This window comes from Lemur catta, chromosome 17 (assembly GCF_020740605.2).
Source record: "Lemur catta isolate mLemCat1 chromosome 17, mLemCat1.pri, whole genome shotgun sequence".
Lineage (NCBI taxonomy): Eukaryota > Metazoa > Chordata > Mammalia > Primates > Lemuridae > Lemur > Lemur catta.
The window spans coordinates 50,729,444-50,746,274 of NC_059144.1; the positions used below are offsets into that span (position 1 = coordinate 50,729,444).

The 16,831-nt window shown below is 55.0% G+C and overlaps 1 protein-coding gene across 1 annotated transcript; it reads right to left on the bottom strand.

The window, feature by feature from the left end:
* Nucleotides 1-4,110: 4,110 nt before the first annotated feature.
* Nucleotides 4,111-16,433, bottom strand: YTHDF1 (YTH N6-methyladenosine RNA binding protein 1). Its single transcript, XM_045529348.1, has 5 exons — nt 16,121-16,433; nt 15,938-15,962; nt 14,876-14,955; nt 9,019-10,539; nt 4,111-5,403 (listed from the first exon to the last, which is right to left on the bottom strand). Exons 1-5 carry the CDS (start codon nt 16,145-16,147, stop codon nt 5,377-5,379), a joined length of 1,680 nt encoding a protein of 559 aa, XP_045385304.1. The 5' UTR covers nt 16,148-16,433; the 3' UTR covers nt 4,111-5,376.
* Between the last annotated feature and the right edge of the window lie 398 nt (nt 16,434-16,831).

Sequence of the window (16,831 nt, forward strand, 5' to 3'; positions counted from 1 at the left end):
GCCAGCCTGACTTCTCTGTGGACACCCCCATGTTGGGACTGCTCCCCACAGCAATGACAAGGGCCCCCGCAGGTGTGGCCCCTCCTCAGACCCTGCCACCACCCCCCAGTGATCCCCGGCATCTCCTCTTTATCCTGCAACTTGCGTGTTGAGGTTCCTTAGTTGTCAAATTAGGACAACTTGAGGTGGGGGCGATAAGAGCGTGGCCAGGCCAGGGACCAGCCCCCCAGGGGACCCCCCACCAGGCCGAGGAGGGAGTCGCAGCAGCGGCAGGGGGCGGAGGAGTTTGCAGAAGCCCATCTGCAGCGCTGGGCTCAGGACCTGCCCCCCAGCCTCACGCCTTGCACAGGGGCGGGGGCCGCGACAGGCAGGACTGCCGCCAGCGCTACGCCCCGCACCCTGCACCCCGGCGGGGCCACGCTGGGACCCTGCAAATCTGAACGCAAGGCCTGGGCCTGGCAGGACCCTGCCCTGGAGAGGCAGCTGCCCCCACAGAAAGTCCCCAGTCTCCGACCTGGCAGCAGGACTAAGGGGACATCCTCCCGGCCTCACGAGAGGCGGCCAAAGCCCAAAGCCTCCCGAGAGGCCTCATCGCCTCTGTGCCCCGGGCCCCATGGTCCCCATGGTCTGGTCAGAAACGGTGCCCCGGGCCACGGCAGCCCTGGCCCAGAGGAGAACCTTCACGGCAACCCGCCAGCCATGCTGCCACACCCACGCTGCCACGGCCAGCAGTGCCAGAGCCCACCAGTACCCCGGGAAGCAGCATTCGGTTCTGCATCAGTAATCACCGGGCCTCGCCTCCTCCCAGGAAGTCACGGAGCATCAGCCGCCCTGTCATCTTCAGAGATGTGGCGTCCACGTGAAGGGAAGTGGCTTCAAACAGGCAAAGCCCTGATCTTGTAATGCAGGCCCTCCCCAAGGCCTGGGCTAGAGGGGACAGGGCCTGACCGAGACACCGAGGTACCTGGGCCCGTCCACATCTTGGCAACAGCTGGCCACTCTGTGACACTTGGAACCCAGTGTCTGACCACAAAGTCTGACCACAAAGACCCAGCCCGCCTTGCCCCCAATCCCAGAGGGGAAGGGGCCTTGCTGCAGACGTCCTCTGGGATGACCCTTGACACCTGACACCATGGGGAGGCCGGCGGCTCGGGAGGCCCCTCTCCACTGGCCACAGACAAGAAGCCACGGCCCAGGGTCCACTCAACCTGCGACTCCAACAGTCTGGCTGCACCTCAGCATGACCTGTGAGTGACGCAGGCAGAGAACAACCCCGACGACACCCAGGCCGACACCCACACTGAGTGGGAAACCACACACACGCAACCTGCCCGCACATGACCCCCAGGGGAGGGACAGAGACCTCCACACCACGGTAACACACAACTCCACACCGTGGGCACACACACCTACACACCAGGGGAGGGCAAAGAGACATCCACACCACGGGATCACACCACTACACACCAGGGGACAGCACAGAGACCCCCACACCACGGGATCACACCACTACACACCACGGGATCACACAACTACACAGCAGGGGACGGCACAGAGACCCCCACACCATGGAAACACACCACTACACACCACGGGATCACACAACTACACAGCAGGGGACGGCACAGAGACCCCCACACCATGGAAACACACCACTACACACCAGGGGACGGCACAGAGACCCCCACACCATGGAAACACACCACTACACACCACGGGATCATACAACTACACAGCAGGGGATGGCACAGAGACCCCCACACCATGGAAACACACCACTACACACCAGGGGACGGCACAGAGACCCCCACACCATGGAAACACACCACTACACACCACGGGATCATACAACTACACAGCAGGGGACGGCACAGAGACCCCCACACCATGGAAACATGCAACTACACGCCACGGGATCACACAACCACACACCAGGGGACGGCACAGAGACCCCCACACCACGGGATCACACAACTGCTCACAAGCAAGTGGGTCTTCTCTCTGGCGCTGTTTGCAGGAACAAGGATGAGTTGTGGGAGACCCCTCCCAGTGTTGTGTTAGTTCAGTAACGTGTGCACCGTGTGTGGTCCGCAGACAAAAGCCACGCTGAATGTGCCATGTCCAGTCGCTGCACGAATGGCTTTTCTAACACGTTGGTTTCAGTAACCGGCAGGTCGTGCCGACCTCAGGAGCAACTCGGTCGTGAGTGAACTTGGAGCGGCAGGCGGGTGGCCTGTCTGCCTCGCGCTGCCGTGAAGGGGAGGGTCTCCGCTGTGCCCACGTCGCCCCCACAGCTCACTGAGGGTTATGGGACCAGGTCTGATGACCCGAAGTCCCGGCAGCACGACAGCTCCGGCCTGGGAGCGGCAGAGCCCTACTCCTCTCTCAGGGCCCTGGCGCACAGCTGGCCTCTGGCCAGAGTCATTTCTGTCCTCTCAGGGCACGGAACAGTCAACCCCGGACGGCTCGGGGCCACCAAGCAGCACCGCAAGCCTCAAGATTCCTCCACGCCACCCCCGTCGGACCGTTCGGCACCCAGCACAGTAGCAACCCGCAGAGCCAGCCGGCCACCACCGCACGGCCACGAGGGTGCTCCGCTTGCACCTCAGCTACCAAGCCCTCCAATGAAACTTCTAGAATCAGAGGTACCGCACACAACACATCCAGCTAAAGGCTTTTCCAGTTAGAATTCATCATGAAATGTAGCAATCCTAACACGGTGTGCTTTGGGGAGGGGCAGAGGGAAAAGCTTATTTGGTTGGCTTTTGGGAGGCAAAGGTGGGAAACACAGAACTCACAGCCCTGCATGAAGCAAACATGGCGCCCTCCAATTGTCACCCCACAAACCTGCGACCCCAGGGGAGGGTCCTTCCTGCCTCGTCCAGCTCCTGTCTGTTGTCACGTGGCCCCCTTCTGCATGTCTCCTACAGGAACGTCCAGGGTGACGCCCAGGGCCCGCTTCCTCTCGCGTGGGCAAGGTGAGAGCAGGCGTCACCGAGTGCCAGGAACAAGTGTGAGGGGCCCCAAACCGACCCAGACCTGATGTCAGCTCCCCAGGGCTTCTCGTGTGGGCAGAGGGGCAGCCACCAACTCCTCCTGCGTTTGTAGGGCACCGTCAGGGCTGGTGACACTCAAACTGCACTGTTCATTCTTGACACACAGGCCAGTGACCCTTAGCCTGAGTCCTCACGGGCAGTTCCTGCACTGCGGTGACCAGCCGACACGACCCACCCCTTCCACGCACCTCCCTGGCCCTGACACCCACAAAAGGCAAAGCGCCCTGTTGTAACTACACGCTACCTCCCAGCCCGCCTCTTGGCCGGCCACCCTAAAAGCCAGGAATTAAACTCTAAAGGAGCCCAGTGATGGCATACATGTAAGAAAATGGCACAAATATGAAGCAATTAACCACTCAAGGTTTGAGACACACTTTCTAAAATAAAATTACAGAAGCAACTTGGAGACGCAGGTGGTGAGAATGTCCCACCCAACCGGCCTGCAGAGCACAGGCTCATGTCCTGTCCTCGTCCTTTCCTTGCACGAGTTGCTAGCTTCTGGCAGAGGTGGGACTGCCTGGGACAGGGCGTAAGAGAATCATCTGGGATGACGTGACGCCGGTACCTTCCACCTGCATCTCATGCTTGTCAGAACTCTGCAGATGTGCACCTAAGGTTCGTGCATTTCACTGTCTGTAAATCTTATCTCAAAAGGAAAACAAACTGAACAAATATCAAACTCCCTGATGTGCGTGAATACTTAGAGGGAGCGCACTGGTGCCGGCAATTTGAAACAGATAGCGACCGAGAGGCACTGACGGGGGATGGGGGACAGGGGGATGGGGGATGGGAGAAGCCGGACCAGGAAGGAGGGGGTACACGGGTGTCACGGGTCTCCACTCACTGCACGGCTGCACATTTATGAGCCGTGAGTGCAGTTGCATGCGGTTTAGTCTTTGTTAACTCACTCCACCAGCAACAAGAGAATAGAGACCCCAAGCCCCGAGAAACACACACACTTTTTTTGATAGTGACTCCTTTAATGGCTTTGCAGTTCAAAAACTCAAAAAACATTCACCCATCAAGCAGGGCTGAAGAAGGAAGTGACACCAGATTTGCTAAATAAGTGTTTATTAAGGCTCGTATTCTCCTAGAGGAAAGTCACCCAATGTCATCCACGACTCCATACAGGCAGTGACAGTTCAGAGGAAGTGATACGCTCTAAATACAAGTCTAAATGATACAGCTTAAACTTTAACTCGGAGGGTCTTTTGGAGTACACAGCTCAGAAGGCGGCTGCTCCCGGGACGGCAAGGCTGCTGTGGACGGGCGCGTGCAGGGGCGCTGCGGGTCGGGCGTGAGCACCATTTTCATGCTTCAACTCAAGCTCCAGGTGGCGGTTTCTTCAACGGTCCCTCATTCCACAAGACACAGACAGCAAATTCATTTCCTAAAAGGTTTTTTTGTTTGTTTTTACCCATTCAACAGGAAAAGAAATTAGACACTCACGGTGAAATTTACAATCGGTGGCATCATCTGTCACACTCTGTCCCACCAGACCCTACGTGTCAAGCGCAGCATTCCTGGTGTGGAAACGGCACTACGATTCTCAGGTGAAGGACGGGAAATTAAAACAACCTGCAAACAACGAGGAACCCTGAACACTGAACCAGACCTCACAGTCCTTCCGACCCCGCACGGCGGACCGCTCCCCGCCACCAGGCGGGCTTGGGCACAGGGCAGCGTGGGACACAGCAGCAGCAGGGTGTGGGCCACAGGTTTTCCACGGAAACAAAACGTGCCCACCAGACTCAAAAAATTAAAATTTACCTTTCTGTCTAGTAGAAAAATCAAACGGGCAGATTAGCATTTCAGACACAACAGATAATAAAAATGGCAAACCAACTGGACGAGGTGATCACTAACCTTCTGATTTCAGCACTTTAAGAGATTTTAATAGATGCTCTAAGTGACAAAACAACTCACAGTTTCTTATGTTTGTGAGAAGTACAGGGCTTATCATGAGAGACTAAATGTGGACATAAGAACATAATTTTTGCCAAAATAAAAAAAAAATCTTTGGGATATATTAGGTTTTTGTTTTGCTTTGTTTTTAAGGATATTTATATTTCCCATTAGGTCAGTCTGATTGATAAGCTGACAAAAAAATACTCCTTTATTAGTGAGTTCTACAATATCATGATACATAGAAAAAATACAAATGAATGGAGATCCATCTGGGCAAATTAAACTACGAAGAAGGTAAAAGATGCGACACTCAACCCCTGCACAGGACAACACACTGGAGCTGACCAAGCACACGTTTTTAAAACCGTTTTTCAAAGTCCAATGTTAGAACACGTAAGAAACCGGCTTGTCCTTATTGTTTGTTTCGATTCTGCCGTTCCTGTAAGAGAGAGGGCAAGTTTAACAGACGGTAAGCAGAGGGCCCCTCCCAGGAGCGCGTCCAGGGTGCCTGCAGCCGCAGCGGCCCCTGCTCAGGCTCCCACGCCACACCCGCACACAGACGGGCCGTGCGGACCACCCGCACGCGAGGCCTGGCACTCGGCCCCAACCCCGTCCCCGGGGACCGCACGACAAGCAGAAAAGCATCCATGGCCGCAGTCGCGAGGGTCACCCGAGTGCTGCAGACCCTGCCCACCGTCCCTGGCTTGCCCTCCTGTGCCACCGTCACTCTGCGTGGGAAACGCCAGACGGGAAACTGGGTGTGCTCACCGGGCACTCGAGTGTGCTGCGTACGCGGGAGCCGCTTGGCTGCACTTTATCTCCCTTAAACCTCAGTGGCCCAGAGGACCCTGCAGGCTAGAGAGCGAGCCCTGCGTCCCTGGGACCAGCCCAGCCCTCCCACCAGCCTCGTCTGCTCTGACACCAAACAGAAACCACGGGCCCCGCAGACGGGGGCACCACGCAAGGCCAGGCGCCCCGGCCACGTTTATCTTCCACGTCCATAAAGACAATAACCGTTTCCAGAGTACGTGTGACACACAGGTTTGGGACTTACAGCTGAAGCCTGTCCCACGTTTGCCTGCCTGGCTGCTAACCAGCAGGGCCTAGGGGCCCCTGCAGTCTGTGCTCACAGCGCGGCAACCGGACGCGGAAACGCTCGTCACAGAGCACGCGCTGCCTGCCGGGTAGGCGCGTCCTGGGCGCACCCATCCTCATCGGCCCTTCTAGAGAGACTCAGATCAGTGAGAAAACCGCAAGGCGGACACCCAGCATCTGGACGGACCCTCCTCTTTGCTAAAACGGACGAGTGCCTTCGGGTTAGGCGGACAGGCTGCCCCCGTCCCGAGAAGGCTCCGGGGTATTTGGATTAAAGCGCTGGGCAGACAACCACAGCTCTGAAAGTCGACATTTCCTCCCTCCCCTGAAATGTAAAACTGGAAAAATTAAGAACGCGATATTTTGCATTCCGTTAAAAATTCTCTTTTAAAAAATCTCATTAAAAAAGAGGTATTGCTGTTCCTAAAAAGATGCCAATCTCTGAGTCAAACAGCTGCTGTTAAAGCCACTCACGAGGGGACTTCCCAGTGTCCTGTCTCCCTCCAACCCTCATAAGCTGCTACAAAGTTCACCATGTGCCCTTTAAAAAAAAAAAAAATACTATTACTCATAAAATTTCTCAAAAAAAAAAAATAAAAAAACCAGTTAACGAGTACAGCTCATACTTTAGAGCTGCGGTCCCCAAGCCCCGGCCTCAGCCCAGTACCAGTCCGTGGCCTGTCAGGCAACGGGCCGAGTGTCACTGCCTGAGCCCCACCCACCTCCCCACCCACTGTCCATGGAAAAATTATCTTCCATGAAACTGGTCCCTGGTACCAAAAGGCTAGAGAATCTCACCAACAAAGACCCAGCTTCTTGGGATTCTCTGCCCTTTACCCAGTTTCCAAAGTCAGTCACTCTGCTAGGTTGGGCCGTGCTCACGCAGGGACGACCCAGGGGTTGGGGCACCTACGGCCAGGGCCAGCACAGAGACGCACGCTGCGTGGAGCACTCACAGCTCCCGCTAAGCACCCTACGCAGTGACTGTTTAAGATTTAAAAAAAATCAAAAACGTAGCAATCTAGGACTTGGTCTGACACGGCTACCATAAAAGCTATTGCTCTCCTAAGAAATCGGTGTTTCCAAATTTATAGCGGGACGACAACCCTCCAAAATGTTAACCATATTTTACTTCTAAACACTAGATTTTTAAAATTATGAGCATTTGAAAGCAACGGGGTCTCACGGCACATGACAAACCCAAGGTGGGTCTGCCGCAGAGGTCCTGAGAACATCCAGGAACCCACGGGCCTCCCCAGCAAGCGCGGCTTCAGGTCGACCACGCCACTCTCTGCTCAGCATCCTCACTGGAGACCCGGAGTCTCAACTCCACAACTCCTCAGACCCACTCGGGAACGCAGCACCCACCCCGCCAGCGCGGAGCGGAGACCAGAGCGCCCTGGGCAGTCCCGGCACGGCCGGCCAGGCCATCCAGCTGGGAGCCGCCCGGACCCAGCTCCGCCTCTACACTGGCCAGCGAACAAGTCAGGGTCGTCCTTTGTCACTCTCAATAACACGAATTAGTAACACAACACTGACGCCCGTGGGGCAAGAGCTTTTGGGCCCGCTTCCTAGGATGCTTCGCCCTGCAGCCCCATCGCTTCCCTGGGAGCATTCCCAGGGGTACAAGGAACACCCCGGACCCCAGGGGCAGGCCACTTGCCAGGAACCTTAACCCAAGACCTGACACAAAAATGCAGGTGTCCTAGGTTGAGCTGCTATAATGTAAGTTTCAAGACACTAGAATTTTAAAAACACCAATCAGATCAACTAGAATTTTCTCCCTGAGCTCACAGCAAAACTTCAGGACCCAGCGCACTCAGGAAAACCCAAGTATTACACCACTGACGAAGAAAACCTGCATATTTGCACGTGCGCACACACAGCCCAGCCTGCTGCCAGTTTAAAGCCAGCCAAGAAACCAAAGTTCCATTAAAATTATCTCTATTCTATCCCTGCAAATGCAGCAATTCAGTATTTTATTTTATGTCTAGAAGATCTAAAATACAGAATTTCAGTAATTGGAAATAAATGACATCCTCTTTTCCTCACAAGAGTGAAAGAAGGACCAATACTTTCTCAACGTCTTTGCAAATCCTGTGTTGTTTAGGACACGTGTAACTTCAGATTGCCAGTACACCCAACATACAGGCCCTTCTGCTCACAACACTTCAGGACATGGGATGTCACAGATGACCAACTCCTACAGTACAGAGGACTGAAAAACGATTGGAAACCCACCTGTTACCAACTGACATTTTATGAAAGAAAGGACAACTGAACACCAAAAAAGGAGAGATTCTCAGAAGACCCTCTCAAATAAAGGGAGCTTGATGACATACGTTAGTGTCCTTGTTTTCCCATTTCTGGTGCCAGTTTATGGCCACCTGAGCCCAATGCTTCTGAGGAGGAGACACTCACTCCAGTGCGTAGGGACAGCTCCGACTCCAGCTCTGCTCAAGCACAGCAGGAAATCAGACCATCACTGCGAGACCAAACCAAAGGTTTGCTGCTACTGGATCTAAACATACATGTTCATTTATCATAAAATGTCTGGAATCCAAACTACCCATCCACTCCATTGTCTTTACTACCCACTCGGACTACATTTACATCTCCAAAACCACAGGATGTTAGGTTTTCAAAAGAAAAATAAACGATCTCTAGATCAGAGACCAGAGCCTCCCGACCAGGAGCGGCAACGCCCTGCAAAGCACCAGCCTCGGAGGGTGGGTGGGCCTCACGCCCCCGCGCCCCCGCGCCCCACGGATGCCCTGTGGTGCCAAGTATCACGTTCCCTAGAAACTGGGATGTGGTCAAAAGTTATTTGGTGACTTTCATCCCAATGTCACAAGTCACTCCCAGTGACCTCCACGGGGAAAGCCCAAGCGATACGGCCGCCCGCTCTGCCCGAACCCCTTGGGCCACCTGTGCGGCAGGATGGGGCACCCAGACTCACCTTGCGCACCACCTCCTCCTCCTCCTGGCGCTTCTCGTAGTGAGAAAAGTCATCGAAGATGGAGGTTGTGTGCTTGTAGGAAGCAATGATCTTCAGCACTTGTTTGGCTTTGTCTAAGGGCACCTCCTGCGTGTCTCGGGAGTTTGTGACCGGTTTGTTGTCGTTGTTCTCCAGCCGGATGTGCCGGAGCTGGCTGTTGGGCACGTCCTTGACAAAAATCCACTTCACGTCGAACTTCCCCTTCCACTTGTCCTGAGACCAGACCCCAGCACTGGTGCCGTAGTCCACGGGGGACTTCATCTCGGCCACCCCACAGAAATGCCCACTCCCGTTGACGCTGAAGAGCAGGTAGACGGGCCCCTTGCTGCTCATGGAGCGGAAGGCGCCGTCCAGGCGCTTGTTGCCGTGTTCTGTGCTGCACCAGATGGAGTACTTGATGGAGCGGTGGATGTCGTCCTCCGAGTAGCTCTTTATGATGAACACGCGCCCGTTTTTCAGATTCCAATCAAACTCTTTAGGATTGTAGCTGTGGGCAGCCTTCAGTTTTTCAAGGACGGGGTGGGAGTCTACACTGGGGGCAGAGTTAGGCTGGGCATTTCCGGGAGAGTTACTATCACTGCCAGCCCCTGCGCTTTGCCCAAATGCTGCGTTTCTGTTGCGAGGGGCGACCCAGCGGGTCTGTGGGGGCTGCTGGGGGCTCTGATACTGTGGTGGGGCCAGAGGGGGAGGCTGAGCTGGGAGCGGTGGAGCCACCGGCTGGGGCTGTGGGGCAGACTGTGGGGACGGTGCCTGCGGGGGGGCCGGGGCCTTGGGCACGGGCCCCTTGTTATCCCAGGTGCCAATGTCCATGTTATGCTTTATAGGTGGAGGGGGCAGCACACTCCCCATCACAGGCCCGCTCTTGGCTTTCATTTTGGGCTGTGGTTTCGCAGGCTTGCTGGCGATGGCAGCCCATGAGGTCGGCTTGGAAACTGGCATGCTTACGTTTGTCCCACCACTGCCGGAAAGAACGCCAGTCAGTGCCACGCTGCTGACGACAGAGCCCACGGTCTTGACTGCAGAGGTGCCGACCTCCCCAATCTTCAGCCCGACCATGCCCTGCTCCAGGCTGTTCATCCCGGGGGCCTTGCTGAGGGTGTCGCTGTGAAAGCCCGTCTGCCCGTCGACCACTGTGCCACCCAGCGAGCTCGGGGGGTAGGTGTAGCTGCTGCCGTACGCGGAGCTCTGCGTCTGCTGCCCTTGAGACCCACTTGTGCCCCACGCTGAGAATGCAGGGTTTTCAGGGAAAAAATTAAACCTGTGCTGATAGATGTTGTTCCCCAGACCCCCGGGCTGGCCAAAAACAGCATCGTGCATAAAATGATGGTCTCCATTACTGAGCTGTCCGTAGGTGGTGAGGTATGGAATCGGAGGGTCCCCTGCGGTGGACCACGGGGCCTCGTTGAGGGAGTAGGGAAATCCGATGGACGGTGGGTAGTAGCTGGACAGGTAGGGGTCACTCATCGAGGGGTAGCTGTTGCTCTGCAGAGACAAGCAGGCCACGGGTCAGACCGCGTTCACGACACACAGAGACACCGAAATGCCAACCACCGCTCACCTGGCACAGGCTGAGCACAAACAAGACTTACACAGCACTGGACTATTCCTTCCAGAAGGAAAGCTAAAGTCACCAACACGAGGACAGAGTCAAGACCGAGAGAAATCAATGATGAACACAATCCAGGCCTTACTCTCAAAACACAGAGCATCGTGTGAAGGATCTGAGCTCCAGTGACAGACTGGGCCAAGCCACAACCCTCGCTCTGCCTCCACCTTCAAGAGGTGATGCACTTAAAGGCAGCCGGAGTCAGGAAGGAAGCCCCGTTCTTCCTGCCAGCAACAAGGCTGGGGGCGGACACTGACCGCACAGCAGAGCACGCAACAGCCCTGAAAGGCAGCGAGATGTTCCCAACAGCAGGCCAGGGTCTCCACGGCCGTGAGGCTGCCCCGGCAAACTGCTCTCAACTCCCTGACTGCACGACGTGCCCAGCCCTGGGCCTTGGCACCCCCCGAAACTCATCCCCCACGCCCGGGCGACAGGGCCGCCGTCCTCAGAGCCCGTCCTCAGGGCACTGCCGCTCACGGAGCCCCGACCCACGAAGGAGAACCCACTCTAGGTCGGCTCTGCCGATGCTTCCCACACTCGCTGGGTGGCACAGCCCTGAGGCGCTATGGGCCCAATTTCAATTTTTACTTCCATCTTGTCGACAGCTCACTTTCTACTACATCTGCCACATTTCCTTCAAAACTCTAAACATAAAGCCAGTTAATTTGTAAAGCTATTTGAAATAAGTCATTCTGTACACAAGAAACCGAGATTCTTTCTGTACAAGTTAAGTAAGCCTCAGGCTGCAGGCCGCCCTCCACGCCCTCCCTGGTCACACTCTGCAGCGTGTGGGGGATGACGGTTTGGTCTAATCTTACAGCGACTCACTCCAGACGTGTGCTGGGCACACACAGTGGACACGGTGAGCCTCCTTCAGAGCCTGCAGCCTCCCTCTGCCTCGGGCACAGCCAGGCACCAGCGTGGAGCTCACAGCCGAGATGTGCTGCAACCTAAACGCTCCTCAGCCCCCCAGTTCCACGGGCAAAGTTATGAATGTGACAGTTCATTTATCAGGGATGTAGCTGCACAGGCTAAAGTCATGAAAACAAATCCAAAGCTTGTTCCTAATACGTTAATACCTCTGAGCAAGTGTATTTTGCTCCCGGTAAAAGGAGCGGCACGGAACAAACCCTCTTAAGGACAAAAACGCAGGTAGAACCGTTCCCTGCTACTACTCAACAGCCTCCTCAGAGGACTGCCGAATGTTTCCACAGCCCAACTTCTCAGTGCAGCCCCTCTGGCAACTTGGGACTCACAAAACTAAGGCAAAACTAGAGCCCACTAACAAAGGAAATACAACTTTGGATTCTTAAGGCTCTTCCTTGTGAACTCAAAACTGACAAACAAACGTTCCAAACAAAAAATTAAAGAAATTTTAGGCTGGGCACAGTGGCTCACACCTGTAATCCCAGCACTTTGGGAAGCCAAGGCAGGAGGATCACTTGAGGCTAGGGGTCCAAGACCAGCCCGGTCAACATAGCAAAATCCTATCTACAAAAAACTTCAAAAAATTAGCCGGGTGTGGTGGTGCACTCCTGTAATCCCAGCTAGCCAGGGGGCTGAGACAGGAAGATCGCTCGAGCCCAGGAGTTCAAGGCTACAGTGAGCCGTGATCAGGTCACTGCACACTCACCTGGGCAACAAAACAAGACCCTGCCAATCAATCAATTAATCAATCAATCAACAAATGAGCCAACAGAAAATTTAAATAATCAGTGATTATTATCCCTAGGTCATTTGAAAACCTCAACAGTAAAACACAGTGAAGCCGTAACCCTCAAGGCCAGCAGCTTCTCGCGGAGCAAGCAGAGAGGTACAAATGTCAACTGAACCACACGAGAAACACTTGAGTGAGGACGTGCCACGCTGAAGCTCTAGGGCACCCTGAACTTGGAAGTGACTTCGACTGATCACAAATGATCAGCATGGGAACCACAAACAGGAAAACTCATGAAACTGTCTCATAAAGTGAATGTTTCATATCGCACTTTGAACACCAGTCAATTATTAAAGAAGAAAAACAAAAAAAGTTTAGTTTCACTACTTTCTATCAGATATAAATGGGCAAATGAGTGTGTTGACAACCAAGCAGTCATGCGCTGCTTAAGCACGGGGCACCTTCTGAGCACCGCGTCGCTGTGTGAACACGGGCATGCACTTACACAGACCTGGGTGGCAGAGCCTACTGCACGCCGAGGCCGTGTGGTACAGCCTAGTGCTCCCGGGCTACAAATCTGAACAGCACGTGACCACTGAATACCGTGGGCGACGGAAACACAAGGGTAAGTATTTACGTATCAAAACATACCTAAACATAGAAAAATACAGTAATAACAACTCCCAAGTGACTCATGGCTGAAACAATAAAACAAGGAGAATTTAAGGCAAAGAGGCAAAATGACATCATGGCCCTACACGAAGGAATGAGCAACACAAAGACAAAAAGGTGTTGGGGGGCTGAATGCTGGGGGCGGGCGGGCGGGGGAAGAGACACTCCCCTCCCTCAGTGAGCCCTGTGCCACACATGGGCTCCGTGACCTGGGCCAACAGTGGCCTCTCTGGGCCTCAGGTCCCTCATCTATAAATAAAAGGACCAGGAAAATGAGGACTGGAGAGCTCTCCCACGCTGCATGCTTCTTGCCATCCACTTCAGCTGGTATTTCTGGGAAATCTGCTATCAATCAATCAACCGAGAGCATAGGTTTACCTACATAATGTGCCAATTAATCACCTTGCTGAAAAACGCACATCTTTACAAACTAAAGGCCGTTTTAAAGCTGTTCAATCAATGGTCTTACCCCATGGTTTCCCCAAGGGTGAAAGAGAATTATAAGACTACCCACTGACATCAAAAATTAATATATTCCACTCTAAAAGAAACCTTCCCAAATAACACAAAAGCTCCTACATTATAAAAATACATTTTGAATGTACTGAAGCCACTGCCCTCCCCCTTTCTTGGTTAAAATTAATATTGTTGTAGCATTAAAATCACATAAGAAAAGTAGAAAATAAGATCTTAAAAAAAATAGGTCCATTTAATTTCCTGCCATTACCAAGTCTGTCCTGTAAGGCCTTGTTCTGCCCAGAGAAGGGGCTGATTTTCAGAGGGTGACCAAGAGCCTGGGGGGTTGGGGGAGCTCCGTGTGCACAGGGGTTCCTGGGCTCTAAGCTGCTGACCTAGCAAGTGCAGTAGAAGGAAGGATGGAGAGAAGTTCCAAGAAGTTCTAAGACATGTAGACAACTTAGCAGACAAGCAAGGAAACAGCAGACTAGTTTCATCCCAGCAGAGAGAGCAGGCGAATGTGCCTGGCACACTTCTAAAGTGGCAGATACTACGGTTAAACCTCAAGTCCAAACAGCCCAGTGGTTTTTAATCAGAGCAATTTTGTCCCCCAGTAAACATCTGGCAAGACATCTTTGGTAGCCACAACTGGGCATGGGGGTGCGGAGAGTGAGTTGTTAATGACATCTAGTGGGTGGAGGTGGAGGAGGCTGCCAAACACCCTACAATGCACAGGACAGCCCAAAACAAAGAATGTTCTCGTCCAAAATGTGCCTAGTGCCAAGTCAGAGAAACCCTGAACTGCCTAAGAAAACAGGGCTGTCAACTTACTGGACCCTGTACTGGTACTTTGTGGGCCAGCACCTTATGTGCACCATCTGAGACCATCCTCCCAACCATTCTAGAAAATTACTACTATCTGTGTTTCACAGAAAAGGAAACTGAGGCAAGAGCAGGCAAGCTGCCTGACACAGGTCACACAGTCAGAGAGTGAGTGCTGGAGTGAAGACTCAAACCCAGGGCATCTGGCTCCACAGTCCAGCTCTTAGCTGCTCTCCCAGACCAGAATTTCAATCAAGCAGAGCTAAAAATAACACACCACAAGACTCAAAAAACATGCATACCTCCACTCTGTCAAAGGTACCACATCACTGACCCACAAAGACTCGAGCCAAACAAGTGTCTGCATCCCAGCCTGTGGGATATTACTTCCTCCTGAGAGAAAGCTGTCTTCAACACACTCATGCCCGAGTTTAACGAGAGGCAAGTTTTCAAAGCAAGTTCGTTAGCTCTATCACTTCTAACACTTTACGGTCTGCTTCTTTGTTGTTTAGGATGACTTAAAAATCAGAACGTGACAGTAAAGGTGTGTTACAAAACAAATAAAACCAATTAAAGAATAAAACATGCTAACAAAATAAACTCACCTGGTTTGACTGTCCAGAAAGGTAGGGTTCAAAGTCATTGTCATGGACTGTATCCTTCTGATGCAAAGAACCATTTTGTACTAGAACAAGAAGTTGCAAAATATTACCTTCAAATCTGAACATTACCTTTAAGCACAGAAATCAAAGTCTACTTCCAGCCATTTCTAGTAAAAAATTATGCTTTTATTTTAAAATGGGCACAATCAGTATATAACTGATGTTTACACACTAATTAGAATGCTGATGCAAAATTCTCAATAAACCAGGCTACATTTTTAACAGAGATGTAATCACAATTTGGTGAAATATTGACAAAGTATAGGCCCAAACAATACAATGCAAGGAAATCGTAACTGTGGTGAAATTAACATGGTCTAAGATCTACTTGCTGCAGAAGGAGGATGGAGCCTCTGAAAGCCCAAACACCCGTGGGGAACTGAGGCCGGGGATGGCTGAGAAAGACTGAGGAGCAACCTTCTGAGGCTCATCTCTTGCACCGTTACAGCGCTCGGCCACAAAAAAAAACGGCAAATAAAGCACCGGGCCTCCTCCAATCTCAAAACATGATGCACCCTCGGAGGTGACACTCTTCCAAGTAAACGTGAAGTGTCACTTCCAGGTTCTCCCGGGAGTGAGCTCTGGGGCTTTACCCCAGGCCAAACTGCCACAAGTAATGACAGACTCAGAAAACAGGGCTGTTAAGTACCGGGTCCCGCTGGGCTGCGGGGCCAGCGGCCTCTCCCCGCGAGCGGCCTACGAGGGCAGGAGCCAGGTCGGCAGCCTTGCAGCCCCGTCCACCCGCGCCCACCGGCCCGGCCTCCCCGCTCCCGCCCCGTCGAGTGCACGCTCTTAGCTGCGGAGAAAGGCTGGCACCACCCCGAGCTCCCGCTTAGCTCCTTCTCCTCGAGGGCCCCGCTTGCGACCTGTCAAACCTCCCGGAAACGTCACACCTCCCGTCTCACGGCCGCAGCCGGCGGGGCGAGCGGGGTTCCGCTCCAGACGCGGCCGCACGCGGCCTTCCCGCGCCCTCCCGCCAGCCCGCCCGGCGCGGGCCGCGCTCACCTTTGTTATCCTGCCCTTTTGTTCGCTGCGCCGCCGCGGGCCGAGACGCGGGAGCCGCACGCACCGGGGGAGGAAACACACAGTTACCGACCAGAGCACCCGCGGCGGGAGGCGCGCTCACACGCGCCCCCGGCCCGGCCCCCGGCCCCGAGACCCCGCCCGGCCCGCGCCCGGCCCCGCTACCTGGGGGTCCACGCTGGTGGCCGACATGCTTCATGAACGGCGCGGCGCGGCGCGGGGCCGGGGCGCCCGCCGGCTCGGGCCTCCCCGCGAGGCCGGGCCTGTCACCCCCGCTCGCGCGGCCCCGGGCCCCGCCACCAAGTCCCGGGGCGCTGGCCAGGCGGCGGCTGCAGAGCACGCGGGCCGCAGGCGGGCAGCAGCGGCGAGCCGAGACGCGGACGCGCCGAGGGGGCACCGACTCCAATGGCGGCAGCGGCGGCGGCGGCGGCAGCGGCGGCGGCAGCGGAGGGGAACAGGCTGCACGACGTCAGCGCGCGCAGGGCAGGCCGGGAACGCCGCCGGGACGCCACGCGCCGCGCCTGCGCGCTGCCCCCTGCGGGACGGATTTCGCGCCCAGGTCCCAGTCTCGCGCGGCCGGGCCTGGGCCGCAGCCCGGGGGAGGGGCGAGCCTGGGAAGTCACGTGGGGCGTGTCCGGCGGCGCCGCGGCTGCGGGCGGGAAGTGGCCGGTGTGCGGCGGTTCTTCCCGCGCCGGGCTCCCGGCCTCAGCCCCGGGCGCTTGCGGGCGCTCGCGGTCCCCGTGGTCCCCCTGGTCCGCGGAGGAGACGCTGCAGCCCTGACGCGCCGGCCCCAGAGCCCGAGCCCGGCAGGTGCCCCTGCGCCCCGGGACAGCTGCTCGGGGACGGTGCGCTGGGCCGCCGGGTCGTGCCCCATCT

Excerpts from the sequence above, each read along its gene's own strand:
- YTHDF1 (XM_045529348.1), bottom strand. The coding sequence starts at position 16,147 with ATGTCGGCCACCAGCGTGGACCCCCAG. Across the intron at positions 14,956-15,937 it reads AAAAGGGCAGGATAACAAAG|TACAAAATGGTTCTTTGCAT; the intron begins GTGAGCGCGGCC and ends TTCTTGTTCTAG. Across the intron at positions 10,540-14,875 it reads TTTCTGGACAGTCAAACCAG|AGCAACAGCTACCCCTCGAT; the intron begins GTGAGTTTATTT and ends TTGTCTCTGCAG.